Source organism: Lycorma delicatula, chromosome 8 (assembly GCF_047948215.1).
Source record: "Lycorma delicatula isolate Av1 chromosome 8, ASM4794821v1, whole genome shotgun sequence".
Classification (NCBI taxonomy): domain Eukaryota; kingdom Metazoa; phylum Arthropoda; class Insecta; order Hemiptera; family Fulgoridae; genus Lycorma; species Lycorma delicatula.
Window position 1 is genome coordinate 28,863,134 of NC_134462.1, and position 21,078 is coordinate 28,884,211.

The 21,078-nt window shown below is 29.8% G+C and overlaps 1 protein-coding gene across 1 annotated transcript in view; it reads right to left on the reverse strand.

The window, feature by feature from the left end:
- Nucleotides 1–21,078, reverse strand: part of Fkbp14 (peptidyl-prolyl cis-trans isomerase Fkb14) — a 147,718-nt gene continuing 126,640 nt past the window's right edge. Inside the window, exon 3 of the mRNA XM_075374245.1 lies at nucleotides 1–1,403. Within this exon, the coding sequence (XP_075230360.1) occupies nucleotides 1,105–1,403 (299 nt within the window). The 3' untranslated portion in view covers nucleotides 1–1,104. The remainder of the gene's footprint in view (nucleotides 1,404–21,078) is intronic.

Here is a 21,078-nt window from a genome sequence, read left to right on the forward strand (position 1 = left end):
TAATTTTAACAATTTTTTATTAAACCATTATCCAATAACAATACAGTGTTAATCTCATAACATTACAACATTAGCTATACATTAAATAGCATTAACACTATTACAGGTTTTCATTTCAATATAAAAAACAAAATCTTATTACAACATTTAATACAGTCTTTTTTTTTTAAGTTTACACAGTTAAAATTTTATAATGTACATTTATAACAAATACCAGGGTAATTTCTTACATATACTTTTGTATTAAAAAAAATTCTTATCAAATAAAACATATAATATTTTTTTAAATTTAACAATAAGAATTTAATATTACATTATGTAATCTAAATTTAACGAAATGTACAAAAATCTACAAATATAAACACATTTTTTAAATAAATTCTTCTTTTTAATGATATGTATTTTTCCCTAGGCTGTTAATACTGACATAGAGATATACACTTTTTTTTTAAAGACATAATAGGATTTATTCAATAAATCCTTTATAAAATCAATAAAATAATCAGAAATAGTAATATTTTTTTTTTTTTTAACAGAAAGATCAAACATTTATTTCTAAATTATACATTGACTATGTCTTGTATTATTGATTATTTTTTTATTGCACTTTTATGAAATCACCAGTTAATGAAAATTTAAATCTAACATTAAAGGGAATGATTGTTTAGTATTTATCTAATAAGTTAAAATATTAATATAAATACTTTGCATATTTTAAATTATCATTTATGTAGAAAGAATATTGTTATTAACTGCAGAAACATTTTTATACAAAAAAAAAGTTATTTTTACTTAATATAATGGGATGACATTATATAAATGTTTTTATTTTAATTTTATCTCTTTTACAAAACTATTAATATTTTATTATTAGTTCCTAAATAATTGATTCAGTACATTTTATAATGTCCATATATAATTATTCATCGTTTAGTTAAAATTAAAAAAAATTATGAGAAATGATAAAAACACTGTTCACTCACTTATGAGGTATATTTACAAAAATGACTGCTGGAAAGTTTTACGATTTCTGTTCATAATGATAATACATGATATGGAACATAACATTTTATACAAATTACTTTCAGTAAAGTATATTGAAGCTCATAATTCGTCATGTTTTGGTCCTGAAAATTCATCGTGTGATATATAACCATTTTTATCTTTGTCTTCATGTTGGAAGATTTCTTCAACTAGTTTATCGTGATCAGCTAACATTTGTTTAACTTCTTCAGCAGCTTCACCTCCTTCACCGGCGGCAACCATTTGTTTCTTCAAATACTCACTGACTTCTTCTCTGGAAAGCTGTTTGTCTGCATCGATATCAATTTCTTTGAACACATTAGTTGTAGGTGGTGAATCTCCAATGTTAATAAGTTCTACTTCAAATGTCAGTGTGGCACCTGGAAAAAATATATAATTAGCATTTTTTATCTATAAAATAAGATTTCCACAAGTTTCACTAAATACAGTATTATAAAATATGATATCCTTCAAATCATCCTATATTCTTTTACATCAGATAATCTAATGATATAACATTTTTAAATTAACATGACTTTAAGTGTATTAATACATTATTTCCTTTGTTTGTGTTAAGTAACAATGGGCATAAAAAGAAATTAAATAGAAAGTATGAAATCTCATTTTACATAGTTGGCGTTTCCCTTTTTTGGTATCACGAAAGGGCAACTAACGAGAAAAAAATTTAATTTAAAAAAGCTTAAAATGAACCCGATTAAAGGAAAAAATAAATCGCATCAAATACAAAAAAGTTGATACACAGCAAGCTTTGTAAGCAGTTTCAAAATTAAATTTTTAGTTGTGGAAATGGAGTCCTATTGTAGAATTTCACGTTTGAAATGTGTCAAGGTAATTAATAAAATATAAATATTTCATAGATAGAATATAAGTACTTTTCAAGAAGATGCCCGCAGCCGATCGGTAGTTAGTCAGTTGTTAGATGGTGCCACTGAAAGGAGAAAAGAAATAAATAGAGCATATTTTTTCTTTTCAAATACATACATTGTACTGTAAAATCATTAAAATAATACGATGATAATGTAATACAAAATAGTAAAATAAAGTACAGTATTCTTGAGTACAGTAATTTACGTTTGAAATTTGCTGTATAACTCGGCGATTACCAAACTGTGCGCCACGACGCCCCGCGGCCTCTTCACACAGGCGCCGAGTAATATTGTAAAAAGCTTCATAATTAATTGAACCAAAACATTTATAATTATTAATTAGTAAAAAAAAATAATGAATATACATGAGTTTCATTTATTTTTATCTCTTACTTACGAGTAGTCGTACTTTTACTTAGTGTAGGGCGCCATGGAAAAATTTTAATTGAAAAAGGGCGCCGCAACTCGGAAAAGTTTGGGAATCACTGGTGTTACTAAACAGGAACCTAACCTGTATTTCTGCATTAAATGTGAGTCTCAATTTACGCGATTTCATTTTACGAGGAAATTTTTCGGAACGTAATACCCGCGTAAATTGAAGGTGGACTGTATAATAAATTTATGTAATAATTAAATCTAAAAGTATAAATATAATCTAACCTACGCAGTCAAGGTTAGCGAACGAAGCAAGTGTATGTTAAGTCTGATTAAATTATATTTATATATTATTTAAATTTATTATACAAAGTTCGATTATAATTTTATTTATTTTCTCCTTTCAGTGGCGCCATCTAACAACCGACTTAACTACAGATCGGCTGTGGGCATCTTCTTGAAAAGTACCGAAATATCTACTCAAAGAACCGAAACTATTTAATTTGATGAAAAATTATACATTTGCAGTCTGCGCAAATTCAATATTCAAATAACTTCTAATCAATGTCAGCCCTGAAAAACTAATTACTTAATTTCAATGACGTCTAATTACCCCTAACAGGTGGATGAAAAATTACTTTTTTTGTCATCACTAAATTGCACTCAGTTTGGCGGATTCGTTCATCAACTCATTAATTTTAGTACTGCAAGAATCCTTGTTTTGATGAAATCCTCGTGACAACGAAACAGGTCGTACTGTTACCATTCACGTTATACAGATTTCAGGCTGTAAAGTTTATTTGCGAGATAAAAGAAATAGCAAATTCGATAACTATTAATATGTTACACTCCTGCAGACCGTACCTACTACTGGGTGAAAATTTATGCTGAAATTATAAGCAATGGGTTAACTTTTTATTGAATAAGTTTATTAATTTTCTTATACTGTATTTAATTAAGCTTAAATCACTTTGTTGACGGAAGTAGTATTTTACACGAAATGTCAAATTTATTACTGTAAATACGGTTACACAACTCTGCAGTGTTTGCAGTTGTGAAACAAATTAATCTGTAACCGTCTTACAATTTGATTAATTGGAAGTTAGTTTTCTACGTACGTTATTACTTTTTCTTAACTGCAGTAATAAGCCCTTCTGAGAGCTTTTCAACCATATATCATAAGTGGTACTTATTTTCAATTACAGCCAAACAAAATTTTAATTAATGAAATATACGGATCTTACAGGGAAAGTCACACATTGATTCGAATCAGACGTCATCTCTTTTTATTAATTTAAATATATTAATTTATTAATAATTATTAATCTCTCATTGTAAACAATTTTTTACGATAAATAATAATTCAGTAGTAACAATAAAAAAAGATTATGAAAAAAATATAAAGTTATTAATGAAAAAAAATGTTATGTACTTTTCATTAAAAAAAAAATGTGGATATGTAATTTAATAGGCTTATAAATAAGTCATGTATTGTCCGCGTCGATTTGCTGAAACATCTGATTTTTCGTTTTCATTTTGTTGATGGTGTTATCATAATAATTTTAAAAACCAGTATTAGATAGATTAATACATACATTTATTTAAAGAGTAATAAATGGACTTTTACTCTATCCTAATATTTCAGGTAAGATTGTTGAATTAATAATTGTATAAACATTTGTTGTTAATAACTAATATTTTAACAGTTGTGTAACTGTCCACTTTATTAAAGAATTGGAGGATTGTATCTCACTTTCAAATAAAATAAGTTTAAATAGTGTTAAAAATATGTGTTTTTGTAATTTAAAAGGCATACAAGGTGTCCAGATTAGATTTTTTATATTTATTCAGCTCAAAAAAGACACTTATCATTCTTGCCCTGCCAGATGTTGGGTATAGTCCAACATAATTGTGCTATTATCTTAGTATCAAATTTTCGGTTTTTTTTTTATTGCAGAATTATGTAAATATTTTCATACCTATCATTTATGTTTCTTTTAAATAAAAATTCCTCTATTTCATAATTTTGTGCATAGTTTAATTGTTTTTCCACCAAGCATAATTGTAAGGACAAATCATGCACTGTTATCTACAGAGTAACAAAACTTTAATCTGCTCAATTTTTTTATGTTTTGAAATTTATTTAAAATGCATTTTGCGTAAAACCTGTTCCATGGGGATTGAAACTGAAGCTTTAGTCATCACTATTAATTGGTGTGGTATGTGAGTAAGTAAATAAGTAATAAAGCATAAACAGATATACTTACTACACAAAATAGTAAAAAAGAATAAGTAGTCAAAAGTCTACCAATTAAAAAAAAGAACCAAAATTAATAGTATAGTAATGCCTTTTGTAAAATACTGTTATGCCTTTTGCAACATTTTTCATTAGCTGGACAAAATGTCTGATTTGAATAAAATTTATTGTTTTTCAAGTTGTCATTATTGCATTAATTTGATTTATAAATTCTTATAATAATTAAAATATTTTTTAATTCTTTAGTGTTGAATTCTATACTTTCATTAACTGTTAAAAAATTCCAACAACATTCTGTAAAATCTGTAATTTTCTTTAACTTTGAGATCTACTTTTATTCTGTTTTATTAAAGGTGCCCATTCTTTTTTTTAAAGGTCTATTCTCTTTTTTCTATACTTCATTTTTCAAGATGTTAATTCTGCCTGAGATGTTCCAGTAATTAGGATAGTAACAGGTCATAAGGGATGCATTTTACAATCTTATGCAGAAACCCATAAAGAATATTCAAAACCTAATAATGTTCTAAGGGGGATGACAATATAATAAAATTGGTTGTGTAATAAATATTGTTTGTTACCATTTATGAGTATCTATTGAAGATGAAACATACAAACCTTGTTTTCTCATTAATATTGATAATATCAGAATTAAGCTTAGCTTTTTTCTAGATAGTTATGAATCATAAAAAGATAGAAATGCAGAAATGATGAGTGTGTATAGAACTAAAAAAGAAATTTAGCAATTGTTCTTAATAAATAATATCTTTGCTTGTTACAGTCTGACAGTAGTTGTCATATCTTGGTAAGGAATTATTTATTTATTTATAGGAAGTACATACAATTAGTTCAAGTTTTATAAGCATAGTTGGTTGATGCACAGTAGTTTAGTTTGCTTGTTCTTGTTGGGGTAGTGGGAGTTTACACAATGGGGAGGGGGAATAAACCCATTTATATGGTATAAGAAATATTCAGTCTTCAATCACTTTGCCGTATGCGTTTTGCTCTGCTATAGTGCTGAAACAGTGTAGAACCATTACTCACATCTAAAAACTCCTTCCAACCTGCGTTTTTGTTAAGCATTATAAACCAGATAGTTTCTTAATAAACCACTTTTTGAAGTTGAAACTACCTGAACAATCAAATGAAATAAAGTTTGAAAATGAAAAAAAGACCTACTAGACCTATTAGATAACGTTTTTTACTTTTGGCACCAAAATTCAGCTTATTTCTTTGAAAACACAAATCTATTTTAAAAGTGTTTTTCATCAGTTAGAGAGTATACTGCAATAAAATCTTATAATATAAATTTTCAATGCAAGTAGCAGTGTTGTAGTAACTTGGTTTTTTACAGATCAGATATTTTCTACCTTGGCTTTTCAATTTTTTCATGAATTTTATTTTAAATCTAATATTTTTTCTATCTTCTTTTTTTATAAAACTATTTTAAATTCATAAATTACTGTTTCATGTTTTGATAATAATAATTAATCTTTCATCTGCTACTATTTTTTTCAATAATATCCTCAAATTTGATTTGAATTATTTAATATTTCATACAGTAAACATTTTTCTTTATATTTACATTTTTATTTGAAAACGTTTTTCCTTTATATCATTTTATGGTTAGTTATTTTTTCAACGTATTATTTTTTATTTTCAGAAATAGGATATTTGTGTAGTGTTTGTATGGGATATAATGGAAATTCAATATTTAACTCATAAACTTGTGCTATTAAAAGAACAATTATTGATTAGATAATAAATATTATTGTTATTATTTCTCAAGCATATCCTTATCATCATCATGATGTAGAGTATCGTCACCATTATAATGTTTAGTTACCAATTAGCCTCAAAATGTTTACTGATAAAGTTAAATCATAACTTTATCTTCAATAGTTTTTTCTGTCCAACACATATAAGAAGTGTGCATTAAACTGTAGCTGGCAACTCGAATTGTAAGCAATTTAGATTTTTTTTACCTAAAAATATACGGTTTCTATTGATATTGTCTGAAACAACAGCTGTATTTTTTACAGATATTTTAAAAACAATACTAGTATTTAAAGAATTTCCCAAGTACTTATAATTTATTGATTAATATTTTCTAATTATTTCTTTTTTTCATTTATTTATTTACTTATTTTTTTATATATACTACTTCCTCAGTGGTATAGATGATAGCTGTTTCTCAAACAAAATAGTCATCTTGTTTTGAGTTTAAGTATAATTTTTATTGAAGGGTTTTGAGTACAATGTTTTTTTAAGAAAAATATTTGATATTAGTTATAGAAATTAGTTAGTTTATACTTATAAATGTAAATTTGAACATAAAATACGTAGTTTATAAATAGGACTATTTATTTAAGTTGGCACAGCATTAAGGAATATTTCAAACTGTCATGTTGGCTATACTTATTTTAAATTCTCAAGTCCAAGTTTGAAAATGTACAGTTTGAATAATTTAAAACTCTTTCTATGGTAAGATTCACTCATAGTGTTTTGTTTGCCATTAGGGCAGGTCCTGTCACCGCTGCCGCTCTCCACCTTGTTCTATTCTTTGCTAACCTTTTTGTTTCCCCATATTTTCCCTTTTCCATAATCCCATCTATCATTTGAAATCTCTTCCTTTCCTTCCATTCACCAAGCTTTTCATCCCATTCACTAATAAATACCTTGTTTTTATACAGCGCCATACCCAGTTTCTTTTCCTACATTCAATTACATTTTGTACTTTACTATTCTCTTTGATTCTCCACAATACTTCATCATTTGTTTCATGGTCTTTTTTTTGATGGGGGGGGGGGTCAAAAATGCTTTCGTGTTATCATCGCTCGGGTTAGAATAGTAACAAAAGGCCTCTTGGATATTTGCTTTTAGGATATTAAAATATTAGCAAAATATGATTAAAACTGATAATAATAGAATAAAACTGAAAAAGTAAAAAAAAGCGACAATTAGGACAATACATGAAACGTAAATAACAAAATAATACCAAAATTTTGACGAGTTAAATCTTATTAAGTATATTAATCCTTTTTAAAAGTAATAACACCTGGTCTGGTACATTCATGTCATTTCCTTGGATGTGCCATGTCTCTTGGCAATCTAAATCTGTGACATAAGGCCACCATAGCACATACAGTCCACAAGGATGTGGTACACAGTCAAGCAGCAGTCGCATTGAACGCACAGTGGTGCGCTCTTCACTGACATCAGGTGTCTGTGAATAGTTTTGCTATGTCCTAATTGCAATCGGTTCAGAACCACTTCCTGTCTGTGAATTTCCTGCATGAAGAGTCCTGTGATAAACAGTGTCTTTTATTTGTCAGAGTTTATTATCCACTGTAGCAGCCCAGTCATCTTGCCACCTTCTTCAAAGTGTATATGTTTAAAGGAATTGATGAAATCAGTAGTTGTAGTTAGTGGATATATAAGTTCTGTCATTTACAACAAAAATTTATCCTACAGCATCATTCTGCTTTGACCCATCCGTGTATACTACTCAGTCTTGGTTTATGTGTGATAGAAAATAGTAAAATGTTTGCTGAAAGGCGAGAGGATTTGTTGCCACCTGACATTAAGATACAAAAAAAAAAATTCTCTCTTAATTATTATTACTAATGATAATATTAAATAAAAGGATTGGTTTTTTTCTTTTTTATGAATATTATTTTTTTTTTTTAATCAAGATCTGAGATGGTTTTAAAACCAAAATATGACTTCTAAACTGTAAGACTTGTAAACTTAAAACTGTGTTTTAATATATTTTTATTAATTTATTAGTATTGATATTATATTTTTAAGTTCCTTCAGCATTCCTTGTAAATAATGAAATCAGTTTGTATGAAGTTTTGGCAGAAAGTCCTCCTCAATGTTTATTTAAATTGTATTTGTTTTGTTCAGTTTGATTAGGATAATTCTGATTTAAGAATATTTACATTAATAATATTTTGTCAGTTTTAAAAAATGTACAATGTACAAATGTTCTTTCATTATTGTTATTAGATTGCTTTTTTGTAGTAATTTTATATGCATTATAAAAAAAAAGGTGGATGTTTCATAATTAATTATTTATATGATTCTATAAGTTGGAACATTTCTTCTTGGAATGGGTACAGTAAGTGCTTCTGTAACAGGTGGTAGCACATTCTATGGAAGGGTCTGACTATGTTATAATGGCAATAGTTTAAGTGTAATATAAGCATAATCTATAACAAAGATGAAATTAATTGCAAATAGGTTCCTGTTGTATTAGAAGAGGTGCTTTAAATATATTCTTTCTCTTAATTTACAATGTAACATTATATATGCTGTCTGACTATGTTATAATGGCAATAGTTTAAGTGTAATATAAGCATAATCTATAACAAAGATGAAATTAATTGCAAATAGGTTCCTGTTGTATTAGAAGAGGTGCTTTAAATTTATTCTTTCTCTTAATTTACAATGTAACATTATAAATGCACCCCCACCTCACCAACACATATATATATTTTTTCCACTGTGATGTACTAAAGATATAATGTATGTAGGTCAAAGGATTGGGACTATCAGTTTTTGTTATATATTTTTTTAATGATATTACTTTAAAGGTGATTAAAAATTTTAATCTACATTCACATTAAAGTGTAAAGTAAACAAGGCTGAATATTGTAAAAGCCAGTATTGGATTACTACAAAAAATTATCTTATAAATTAATTTTAACATTTTATTTGGATGCTGTTATATTTATATAAAAACGAATGTTTTAAAATATTATTTGCTTAATGGAAAAACACTGTATTTAATTAGTAAATAAATATTAAAAAGAGTAATGTTTCAGCAATATATAGAATGTATGCATATAAAATTTCAATGTTAAATTCCCAAATGAATTTTAATGAATGACCGTTTCATTTCAAAATTAAAAAAAAAATCTGTTCTATATCATAGGGTATATTAAAAGTTTTGTTAGATGCTAACACATATGGGGCAGTTTGAATGCAAGTGAATCCACAGAGGGCTCATTGTTTGGGTTAATTAGTTCTATAGCTGTTACTGGCAACCTGCCTTTCTCTTGAATCCCCCACATCATATTGTATAATTACATTTTTCATTGTCATAATTTTTGAATATTGTATTTCCTTGTAAAGGCTTTAATTTTCTTTTTTTCTTACATGATGAATAGCTGCATTTGCCATATACTGATGTTTTTTGATATTTAGTCTTTCACATGGCAACTTAATTATGTTTAGAATTATATATGTATTTATATATATATATATATTTTTTTTTTTCTTTCTAATTGCTTCTAATAAAGAAATTTTGTTTTTCTCTTATATGTATCAATTATCAGTTATAAAAAAAATAATGTTATTATAACCTTTATATCATAAACAGTATTTTTGGTTTAGATTTTCATTAGCTTGTTCACTGGAATATTAAAAATTTATGTGAAAATTAATTTTAGTTTTATATTGAGTTACCAACACAACAGTTTATCTTTTAAATTTTTGCATGATTATTTGGAATTTGTTCTTCTATTTTTTGCTGTTAAATGTAAGTTTTGATTTTTTAAACATTTTTATAAACACCCTTATGATGTTGCTCTCTTTCCTTTTCCTGCTGTATAAATACTCAGTTGTAAATAAAGGAATGTTAATATCATCCCGGAAGAATTATTCTATTTAAATGGTAAAATATGACTTTACTAATTCTATTTTCTTAATTGATTTCAACAAAGGAGAAGACACAGTTCATCTAGTATATGTATTTTCATGAAGTGGAGCAACTTTGATGATTTTTTTTTTTAGAGGAATAGAAGAATTTCTTATCCTATTCTAAGTTTGTTTTATTTAGATAAGAAATATGGAAGATTTTTTTTAATAAAATAAATCTTCTACATGAATGATTGGGGATTTTTTTAATCTTTTTGTCTTCGTTACAACTTAGTGTTTGATTTCTTTAAAAAAAATCTTGTACGATAGATAATTGCAGTTGCCATATACTGATGTTTTTAATGTTTGGTCTTTCACACGGCAACTTAATTATCTTAAGAATTAAATAAATTTATCTACATAGCTGGATATCGCTATATATATTTATGTAAGCTATGTATATATACATAATGGTACATACCTCGATGTCATTATTGTATTCAAAGTATTTTCATATTGTAATTCAAGAAAGTTTGTTTGAGATATTGAGAAAAAAATCTGACAGCACAGTTGTAGGACTTCTTTCCCATTACATGGCTAAAGCAGCTTTCGGGAAAAGTCGTGCAACCACAAGTTGTTTCTGATGCATAGCTTACACACAACATAATTTAAAATATATATATATTTTTTGGCTTATTTAATTCAATGATTCTAACTAAAGCGCATTGCCTATCGTATTTAATTCATAAAGGTGTGGCGGTAGTAAACTATTTAAACTAATGTAATTTTATACAACTTGTATAGAACAAATTTCGCTGGTGTGGTTGGCAGACAGATGTAGTCGCAAAGCTTAATGCACCAGGTGATCGAGTTCATGACCTAGCCAGATAAAGTTAATTTTTTACACTTTAAATATTGATTTATTTAATTCTACCGCCCATCTGTGACATCACAACATAACTGACTACAATACAACATCACGACTACAATAACTCTATGTCAGTGCTACACTAGTGCTTCTTTTAGTGACAAGGGGTACTATTGATGAAGTATGCCAATTTAGCCATTAGTTTAGAGAATTTTTGGGGTGTGGGTGTGATTATGCAAATATTGTTAATGTTATTTTTTAATTAACAAATGTGCCTAAGAATAATTTGACTTTAATTAGGCGAAATCTCAAGATACTGAGGGTGACCTTGCTCTAAGCCTCACCCTTTGACCTTTTAAGATGAAAATTTAATGTCATCAATGCCCCATATATAGAAATAATTTGGCCAGGTTTGGTCAAAATCGATCCAGTAGCATTGAAGATATAAGTCGATTAGAAGACGACACCAAACACAAATACGAACATGCTGCAGACATCCGGAAAATTTTTATCTGGTTTTTTGGGTTCCTTAGATGTCAAAATGGTCAAGATCTGATGAAAACCATATATGCCCAAATAGGACTGATTATAAGGACTGATTGAAATTACAGATAAAATTACATATTTAATGTTAAATTTATTTTTATTCTTTTAAGTCATGGATACATTTTAGTGTACTTAAGATGATAAATAATTTAAGAAATATTAAAATCCTACAGTCATCGGTAACACATCATTTTTACTTTCTCTCTTTTAATAATTATGATAATATAAACTACCATTACTTTTCAAATCAACTGACATTCCTTATTTGGCTTCAAAACAATGTGTAGGATAATGCAATTAATGTAACATACACATATGCACATTTTATTATAAATAATCAATTCATTGATTCTACTTTCATCTCCTTATCTTCTTCGATATACTTTTTAAATAGGTAAAATCTCTTACTTTATAGGTGATACTTATGTTAATATTCTGTTTATATTTAGGTAATGAATTTTAAGTAATGAACAGTACTCTGTTCTAGCCTGTTAATCGAACCGGTTTGGTGTATTGATCAATTTTTTTATGTTCAGACAGCAAACTGACGGACACATGGGCTAAATATCTCATTCTCAAAACATTCATCAGATTTCATATCAATTCATGGAACTCCTCACTTTCAAAATGCATTGCCTTATTTTGTGAATATGTTAAGATTTATGTTTGATAAAAATCTGGTAATGAGTAGTTCATATTCTCACTCAAATGTTAACTAGTTTAAAATTTAACCAATTTTTGATAAAATTCTGGTACTACTTTTATATGTTAATCAGTTAAACTAATATTGTTGTAAATTTAATTTCAATTTATTTAATGTGTTTTTTATTTTTCATTGTACTATCAAACAATGCAATCTATACTGAAACAGTGATTATCTATAACAGATGTTTTTCATTTGTTAAGTGTCATAACCTGAATAGTCAAAAGCAATTTGACATGTCAAGTGATTTGCAAGGATGATATACAGTGATTCATAAAAATAATTAGCACCTCATCCCAGGTTTAGGGCATAAAATGAGAAATGAAATGATTATCTGTTGCTTTTTTCATCGAACTGAATCAACAACTCATTGGCATGCAAAGCTCAGAAAAATGTGCAGCTCAGTACTATAAATGAAGTCTTCACTTTTTTCACTTAAGTTAATGGTTCAGTATCATGTCATTATTCCCATAAAATGCTATGCTGAATGATGCTTATGACACTTTTTATATCTCGAGTAGTTTACATGTATTACAGTTGTAATACTTTTATATATATATTTCTTTTATGAAACAGAATATTAAATACATAGCATTAACTCTGTATAGGAAATAATTTTATTTATTAAAAAAAAAAAAAAATAGTTATTATATTATAGAGATGAACTGTCATTTCTAGTAACTGTTTTCTAGTGAATGCATGCACACATTTATTAAATTGTGCCAATATTAAATCGTATAATAATTCAGTTTGTTATCATAAATTTATGTGGTTTACAAAATTATTTATTTAGCAGTATACATTTAGTTTTATGCAGCATTATTATAAGCGTTTCTTAACTGAACTCGTGCTAATCATGTTCGACATACAACAATTAACATGTATTAATTACCTACATTTTAGTCTTTACAGTTAAAATAACAAAGTAATTGTAATTTTTGTTATCATAGTTGTTACACCTGGGAAAACGTGTATTATGTTTTCAATATTAAAAACCTTGTTTTTTTTTTTTTGTCTTCAGTCATTTGACTGGTTTGATGCAGCTCTCCAAGATTCCCTATCCAGTGCTAGTCGTTTCATTTCAGTATACCCTCTACATCCTACATCCCCAACAATTTGTTTTACATACTCCAAACGTGGCCTGCCTACACAATTTTTTCCTTCTACCTGTCCTTCCAATATTAAAGCGACTATTCCAGGATGCCTTAGTATGTGGCCTATAAGTCTGTCTCTTCTTTTAACTATATTTTTCCAAATGCTACTTTCTTCATCTATTTGCCGCAATACCTCTTCATTTGTCACTTTATCCACCCATCTGATTTTTAACATTCTCCTATAGCACCACATTTCAAAAGCTTCTAATCTTTTCTTCTCAGATTCTCCGATTGTCCAAGTTTCACTTCCATATAAAGCGACACTCCAAACATACACTTTCAAAAATCTTTTCCTGACATTTAAATTCATTTTTGATGTAAACAAATTATATTTCTTACTGAAGGCTCGTTTAGCTTGTGCTATTCGGCATTTTATATCGCTCCTGCTTCGTCCATCTTTAGTAATTTTACTTCCCAAATAACAAAATTCTTCTACCTCCATAATCTTTTCTCCTCCTATTTTCACATTCAGTGGTCCATCTTTGTTATTTCTACTACATTTCATTACTTTTGTTTTGTTCTTGTTTATTTTCATGCGATAGTTTTTGCGTAGGACTTCATCTATGCCGTTCATTGTTTCTTCTAAATCCTTTTTACTCTCGGCTAGAATTACTATATCATCAGCAAATCGTAGCATCTTTATCTTTTCACCTTGTACTGTTACTCCGAATCTAAATTGTTCTTTAACATCATTAACTGCTAGTTCCATGTAAAGATTAAAAAGTAACGGCGATAGGGAACATCCTTGTCGGACTCCCTTTCTTATTAGGGCTTCTTTCTTATGTTCTTCAATTGTTATTGTTGCCGTTTGGTTCCTGTACATGTTAGCAATTGTTCTTCTATCTCTGTATTTGAACCCTAATTTTTTTAAAATGCTGAACATGTTATTCCAGTCAACGTTATCGAAAGCCTTTTCTAGGTCTATAAACGCCAAGTATGTTGGTTTGTTTTTCTTTAATCTTCCTTCTATTATTAATCTGAGGCCTAAAATTGCTTCCCTTGTCCCTATACTTTTCCTGAAACCAAATTGGTCTTCTCCTAACACTTCTTCCACTCTCCTCTCAATTCTTCTGTATAAAATTCTAGTTAAGATTTTTGATGCATGACTAGTTAAACTAATTGTTCTGTATTCTTCACATTTATCTGCCCCTGCTTTCTTTGGTATCATAACTATAACACTTTTTTTGAAGTCTGATGGAAATTCCCCATTTTCATAAATATTACACACCAGTTTGTATAATCTATCAATCGCTTCCTCACTTGCACTGCGCAGTAATTCTACAGGTATTCCGTCTATTCCAGGAGCCTTTCTGCCATTTAAATCTTTTAATGCTCTCTTAAATTCAGATCTCAGTATTGTTTCTCCCATTTCATCCTCCTCAACTTCCTCTTCTTCCTCTATAACACCATTTTCTAATTCATTTCCTCCGTATAACTCTTCAATATATTCCACCCATCTATCGACTTTACCTTTCGTATTATATATTGGTGTACCATCTTTGTTTAACACATTATTACATTTTAATTTATGTATCCCAAAATTTTCCTTAACTTTCCTGTATGCTCCGTCTATTTTACCAATGTTCATTTCTCTTTCCACTTCTGAACACTTTTCTTTAATCCACTCTTCTTTCACCAGTTTGCACTTCCTGTTTATAGCATTTCTTAATTGCCGATAGTTCCTTTTACTTTCTTCATCACTAGCATTCTTATATTTTCTACGTTCATCCATCAGCTTCAATATATCGTCTGAAACCCAAGGTTTTCTACCAGTTCTCTTTATTCCGCCTAAGTTTGCTTCTGCTGATTTAAGAATTTCCTTTTTAACATTCTCCCATTCTTCTTCTACATTTTCTACCTTATCTTTTTTACTCAGACCTCTTGCGATGTCCTCCTCAAAAATCTTCTTTACCTCCTCTTCCTCAAGCTTCTCTAAATTCCACCGATTCATCTGACACCTTTTCTTCAGGTTTTTAAACCCCAATCTACATTTCATTATCACCAAATTATGGTCGCTATCAATGTCTGCTCCAGGGTAAGTTTTGCAGTCAACGAGTTGATTTCTAAATCTTTGCTTAACCATGATATAATCTATCTGATACCTTGCAGTATCGCCTGGCTTTTTCCAAGTGTATATTCTTCTATTATGATTTTTAAATTGGGTGTTGGCAATTACTAAATTATACTTCGTGCAAAACTCTATAAGTCGGTCCCCTTTTTCATTCCTTTTGCCCAGCCCGTATTGACCCATTATATTTCCTTCCTTGCCTTCTCCAATGCTTGCATTCCAATCTCCAACTATTATTAAATTTTCATCTCCTTTTACGTGTTTAATTGCTTCATCAATCTCTTCGTATACACACTCTACCTCATCATCATCATGGGCGCTTGTAGGCATATAGACGTTAACAATCGTTGTCGGTTTAGGTTTTGATTTTATCCTTATTACAATGATTCTATCGCTATGCGTTTTGAAATACTCCACTCTCCTCCCTATCTTCTTGTTCATCACGAAACCTACTCCTGCCTGCCCATTATTTGACGGTGAGTTAATTACTCTAAAATCACCTGACCAAAAGTCGCCTTCCTCTTCCCACCGAACCTCACTAATTCCTACTATATCCACATTTGTCCTACCCATTTCCCTTTTTAAATTTTCTAGCCTACCAACCTTTTTTAAGCTTCTAACATTCCACGCTCCGACTCGTAGAATGTTATTTTTTAATTTTCTGGTGACCCCTTCCTTAGTAGTCCCCACCCGGAGATCCGAACGGGGGACTATTTTACCTCTGGAATATTTTACCAAGGAAGGCGCCTCCATTATTGCTATGTGAAAATGCAGAGCCACATTTTCTTGGAAAAAAAGCAGCTGTAGTTTTCCATTGCTTTCAGCTGCGCAGTACTCAGAGGACTGAGTGATGTTGATACGGCCGTTTTAAGTCGTCCTGACTCACGCCCCTAACAACTACTGAAAGAGCTGCTGCCCTCTTTCAGGAATCATTCCTTAGTCTGGCTCTCAACAGATACCTCTCCAATATGGTTGCACCTTCGGTCCAGCTACTCTGTATCCCTGAGCACTCAAGCCCCCTCACCAACGGCAAGGTCTCATGATTCATAGAGGAAAAACCTTGTAGTTAATAATATCTTTAGTAAGCATGAGGATGATCATTGCAGTTGATCACAAGGACTGAAAATATTTTGAATAAATTATTAAAAGGGCAGCATTTATAAAATTTGGTTTGGTTTGTCATTAAATAAAGTTCACAGCTTTAATCATTACATAGATATATTTGATTGATTTGATGCTATTCTTCATTTATTTCTATTTTATGCTAATCTTTTAACCCTAGCATAATTTTTTTACGGGTGAATAACCAGTGTTAATCAATTAATTAAAGTTATTATCAACTTAAAATGAAAGGAAAAGCATTTTGTTAACAGGAAGCTATAACGTAGTTTTTAGAATTTCAAAAAAAAATGTGATTAACTATAAAACGACAGAAGATAATTTTTTCTAGCAGTAACAGAATCTTAAGAAAGAGTGGGTAATGAGTTGTAAAAATTCCTCAAAGATGGATTAAAATAATAAAGGTAACTTAAACAAAAAAAAGTCAAAACATAAAAAAAAGCATGTTCAAAATGGATTAGCAGTAATATATACATTATGAACTGATAGTAGTGCAGTGGGATTGCAAAGAATTCACACTGATAAGCAACACAGCTTTATTTTAATCTTAAAATAAAGAATTGCAGATGTTAAAAAAATATTTTGTGATATTTTTGTTTTTTTTTGTTTTAATACTTAATATAGTTTAATAACTGAATTTTTATATTTATTTCTTTGTACTTTGTTGGCACATTAAAAAAAAAGGAATTGAAAAGAATGTAATAAATATTCATCACTTATTTTAAAGTATCAAGACAAAAATAACTGCTTAGCTGACAAAAATAAATACTTGGTTTTGAAATAATGGCTATTATAACCTAATTACTATGTTTGCAAAAGTGCATAAGTGATTCTATATATCAGCAAATTTTATGATTAACTAGTAAAAATAAATACAATAAAATTTGCATGGTCAGTGGTCAGAAGTAAGCTGCTTGTTAATACAAATATTATCTTTAAAAAAATATTCATTATCTTATACAATAAAAGCAGGGTACCAGCATAATGTCTATAAAAATATTTCTTTAAAATGAATAACAATAAATACAATAAATATTACATTATTGTGTAATGCTTAACAAGTTATTAACTATAAAGTTTTTAATATTAAAAATCTAGTACGTTTTCCCAAATTAACAACTTTAACAGAAATTACAGTTACTTTGTTAATTCTAGCAGCAAAAATGACTGAAATTACTTTTATTTACAGTTTATGTTTAATTTATTATTTATTTTCTTCCAATTCTTTTTTTTTCCTTATATTAATTTTTTTTACAGTTTTTTTATAAATATTTCTCTTCTTTTTTTATATTTTTCTTGTTTATTTGTTGGTTCTTTTATGTTTTGGTTATTTGAGGATGATTTATTTTTTATTTTTCTTTTGATTTTAAGTTGATTCCTTTGTTTTTGTTTTTTTATTTTTTGATGTTTTAAGTTTTTTATATTTTTATTTTGGTTTAATTTATTTTTATTTTTTTAGTTCTATGTGGTTTTTAAGATTTCATTCTTCAGGTTTTTTTTTAAATCGGTTTTTCAGTTTTTGTTATTTTAGTTATAGATTAGTTAATGTGGGTTGATTAGAATATTTTGTTTCGGGTGGTTTAGTTGGATTTTTACAATGGTTAGGTTTTTTTTTGATAGGTTTACTTTAAATATTCTTAAGTTTTATTTATTTATTTTTTTTTTTATTTTATTATTTTTTTTTTTTGTTCGGATATCTTAACTAAGCCTAACATTGAAATTGTTATATGAATTTTTTCTCTGGACATTTATAAAATTTATTTATTTATACATTGAAAGTGTATTGTTTTTTTTTAAACTACATAAATAAGAATAAAGTGATTTCACTTGAAAGGTAGTTAGCGGCTCCTTTACTTTTTATTCTTTTAACTGGATATAATCAATTTTTTCATTAACAGTGAATAGCTTCTATTTAGCTTCAGTTAAATTGAGTATGAGGATTATCCTTAAAATTAAGTCGAAATTAATTGTAATTTTACTTCTTTACTCTATTTAAGAGAAATTGATTATTCAATAATTTTTATTTGCAAAGTAAATGTTATATTTAACTATTATCCTTAATTTCTTCATTCTAGTATTCCTATTTTTCATTCATGTATAAGTCCTATAATTAAGATCAAGATTGTAATTGTTGATGAAATCAGTCATTCTTCTATAATTATTATTTTTGTTGAGAATATTGGTATGATTATTGAGATTTCAATATCGAAGATTAAGAAGATTGTTGCAATTAAAAAGAAGTGAGTAGAAAAATTAGCAAACATTTGGTGATGAAACCGCATCTCGTACTACAACAAATACGTGGAGGAAGGGGTATAAATTCTAGAGAGAGTCATTGGATGACGACGAACGAAGCGGGAGGCCGTCAACAGCTGTTGATGACGAAAACGTTGCGAAAGTGCGCGCGCGCTACTGCTCGAACAACATCATCTTACCCTTCGGGCCATGGCAGAAGAGCTAAACATCGGTAAAGACGCGGAACGTACAATTCTAATAGAAAAAATGAACCGCCGAATGGTGTGCTCTCGATTCGTTCCACACCTCTTGACCGAAAAACAAAAACAAGTGCGTCTTTCTTGCGCCCAAGACTTCGTTGAAACTACCGATAGCGACCCGAATATTTTTTGCAAACAATTCTAACTGGGGCTTCATGTATGATCCTCAAATGAAGCGTCAATCCGCTGCTTAGTTGAGTCCTGGAGCACAAAGACCGGTGAAATTTTCAGGTAGCAATAATCAAAGTGAAAACCATGTTGATTGCATCCTTCGATTCAAAGGGGCTGATTATCATGAATTTGTCCCAACCGGTGAAACTGTGAATTCTAAAATCTATTTGGAAGTAATGAAACGCCTGATGCGTCGCATTCGTCGAATCCAGCCCGAGTACCGGAATCCGGGCAGTTGGACTCTCTTCCACGATAATGTTCCGGCACACATGGCAACAGTTTTAACATGTTATTACGCCGCAAATAAAATCAAATCACCGTCTTATCCCACCCGCCCTATTAACCCGACTTAGCTCCAGCATACTATTTTCTGTTTCCGAAACTCAAGTTTAAGATGAAAGGCCGCTTTTTCGACGACATTTCAGCCATCCTAAGGGCTTGCACCGAGCAGTTGAAGACAATCCCACAAAGTGATTTCTCCAGAGCGTTTGACGGGCCCTACCGTTGCTGCAACGAGTGTATAACTAAAGAAGGGTACTATGAAGAGAACTGATGTGAGTAAATTCGTTTATCTTAAATTCTGTATTTTTATTTAATTTAGTTCGGGAACTTTTCAGACATACTGTGTATATTGCTACGTAAATAATTTTACAAACCGTATAAATTTATAATAACAAACTAAATTATTAATACGAGGCATATTCATAAAGTAAGGACCGTTGGGTTATTAAAAAAATTAACTTGTGAGAAAAAGTGTTCAGTTACAGTTACTTCACTTTTCCACATAATCACCATTCAGTTCTAAGCACTTTTCGTAATGCTGCACCAGTTTCTTTAATCCTGTTGCATGGAAGTTCGCCGCCTGGGAATTGGACCAGTTGACGGTAGGTTGAGTTCCGCGTCGTTTTCAAACCGTTGTCCACCAAGCCACTTTTTCAAATGCAAGAAGAGGAAGTAGTCGCTAGGTGCAAGGTCGGGACTATATGGAGGGTGGTCGAAAAGTTCCCAGCGAAAATCTTGAATTTCTTCTTGGTTAAGGCAGCGGTGTGAGGACGCGCGTTGTCGTGAAGAAGGATTCCTGTCGTGTCGTGTTGTCGGACTACAGTTTCCTGCATCGTCGATTTTGAATCGCACGTCCCAATTTGGTGAGCGTTTCGCAGTACACCTCAGCTGTAATTGTTGATTCACGTTCCATGAAAGTAACTAAAATGACGCCCTTTCGTCCAAAAAAAAACGGTAGCCAACATTTTTCGATTCGAGTACGGAGATTGCTTAAACTTTTTCAATTTTGGGGAACTTGAATGGCTCCACTGCATTGACTGTTGTCTCGATTCTGCGTTGGTGTAGGATATCCACGTCTCGTCACCCGTAACAGTGTCGGGAAAAAATCATCTCGTCGATAGCGGTCCAAAAACTTTCGTCCACTGCACATTCTTTGCTCTTTGTGTTGGTCGGTGATCATTTTCGGTACCCACCTTGGACACAATTTGTGATAGCCGAACTTTTCTGTGACAATCGTGTAGATAATTTTGCCTTCAACACGCGGAAATTCATCAACGAAGCAGTAATCAATCGCCTATCACATCGCAGTTTTCGGTTCACTTGTTCAACGATTTCGTCGGTCTGAATATCTGGGCCTCTCACTCTGCTCTTCGTCATGCACATTTGTGCGGCCATTTTTAAAGTCTGGACACCATTGTCTAACCTTTCCTTCATTCATTACTGTATGTAGGTGATCCACACACTAGACACAACTCCCTATGAATTTCAGC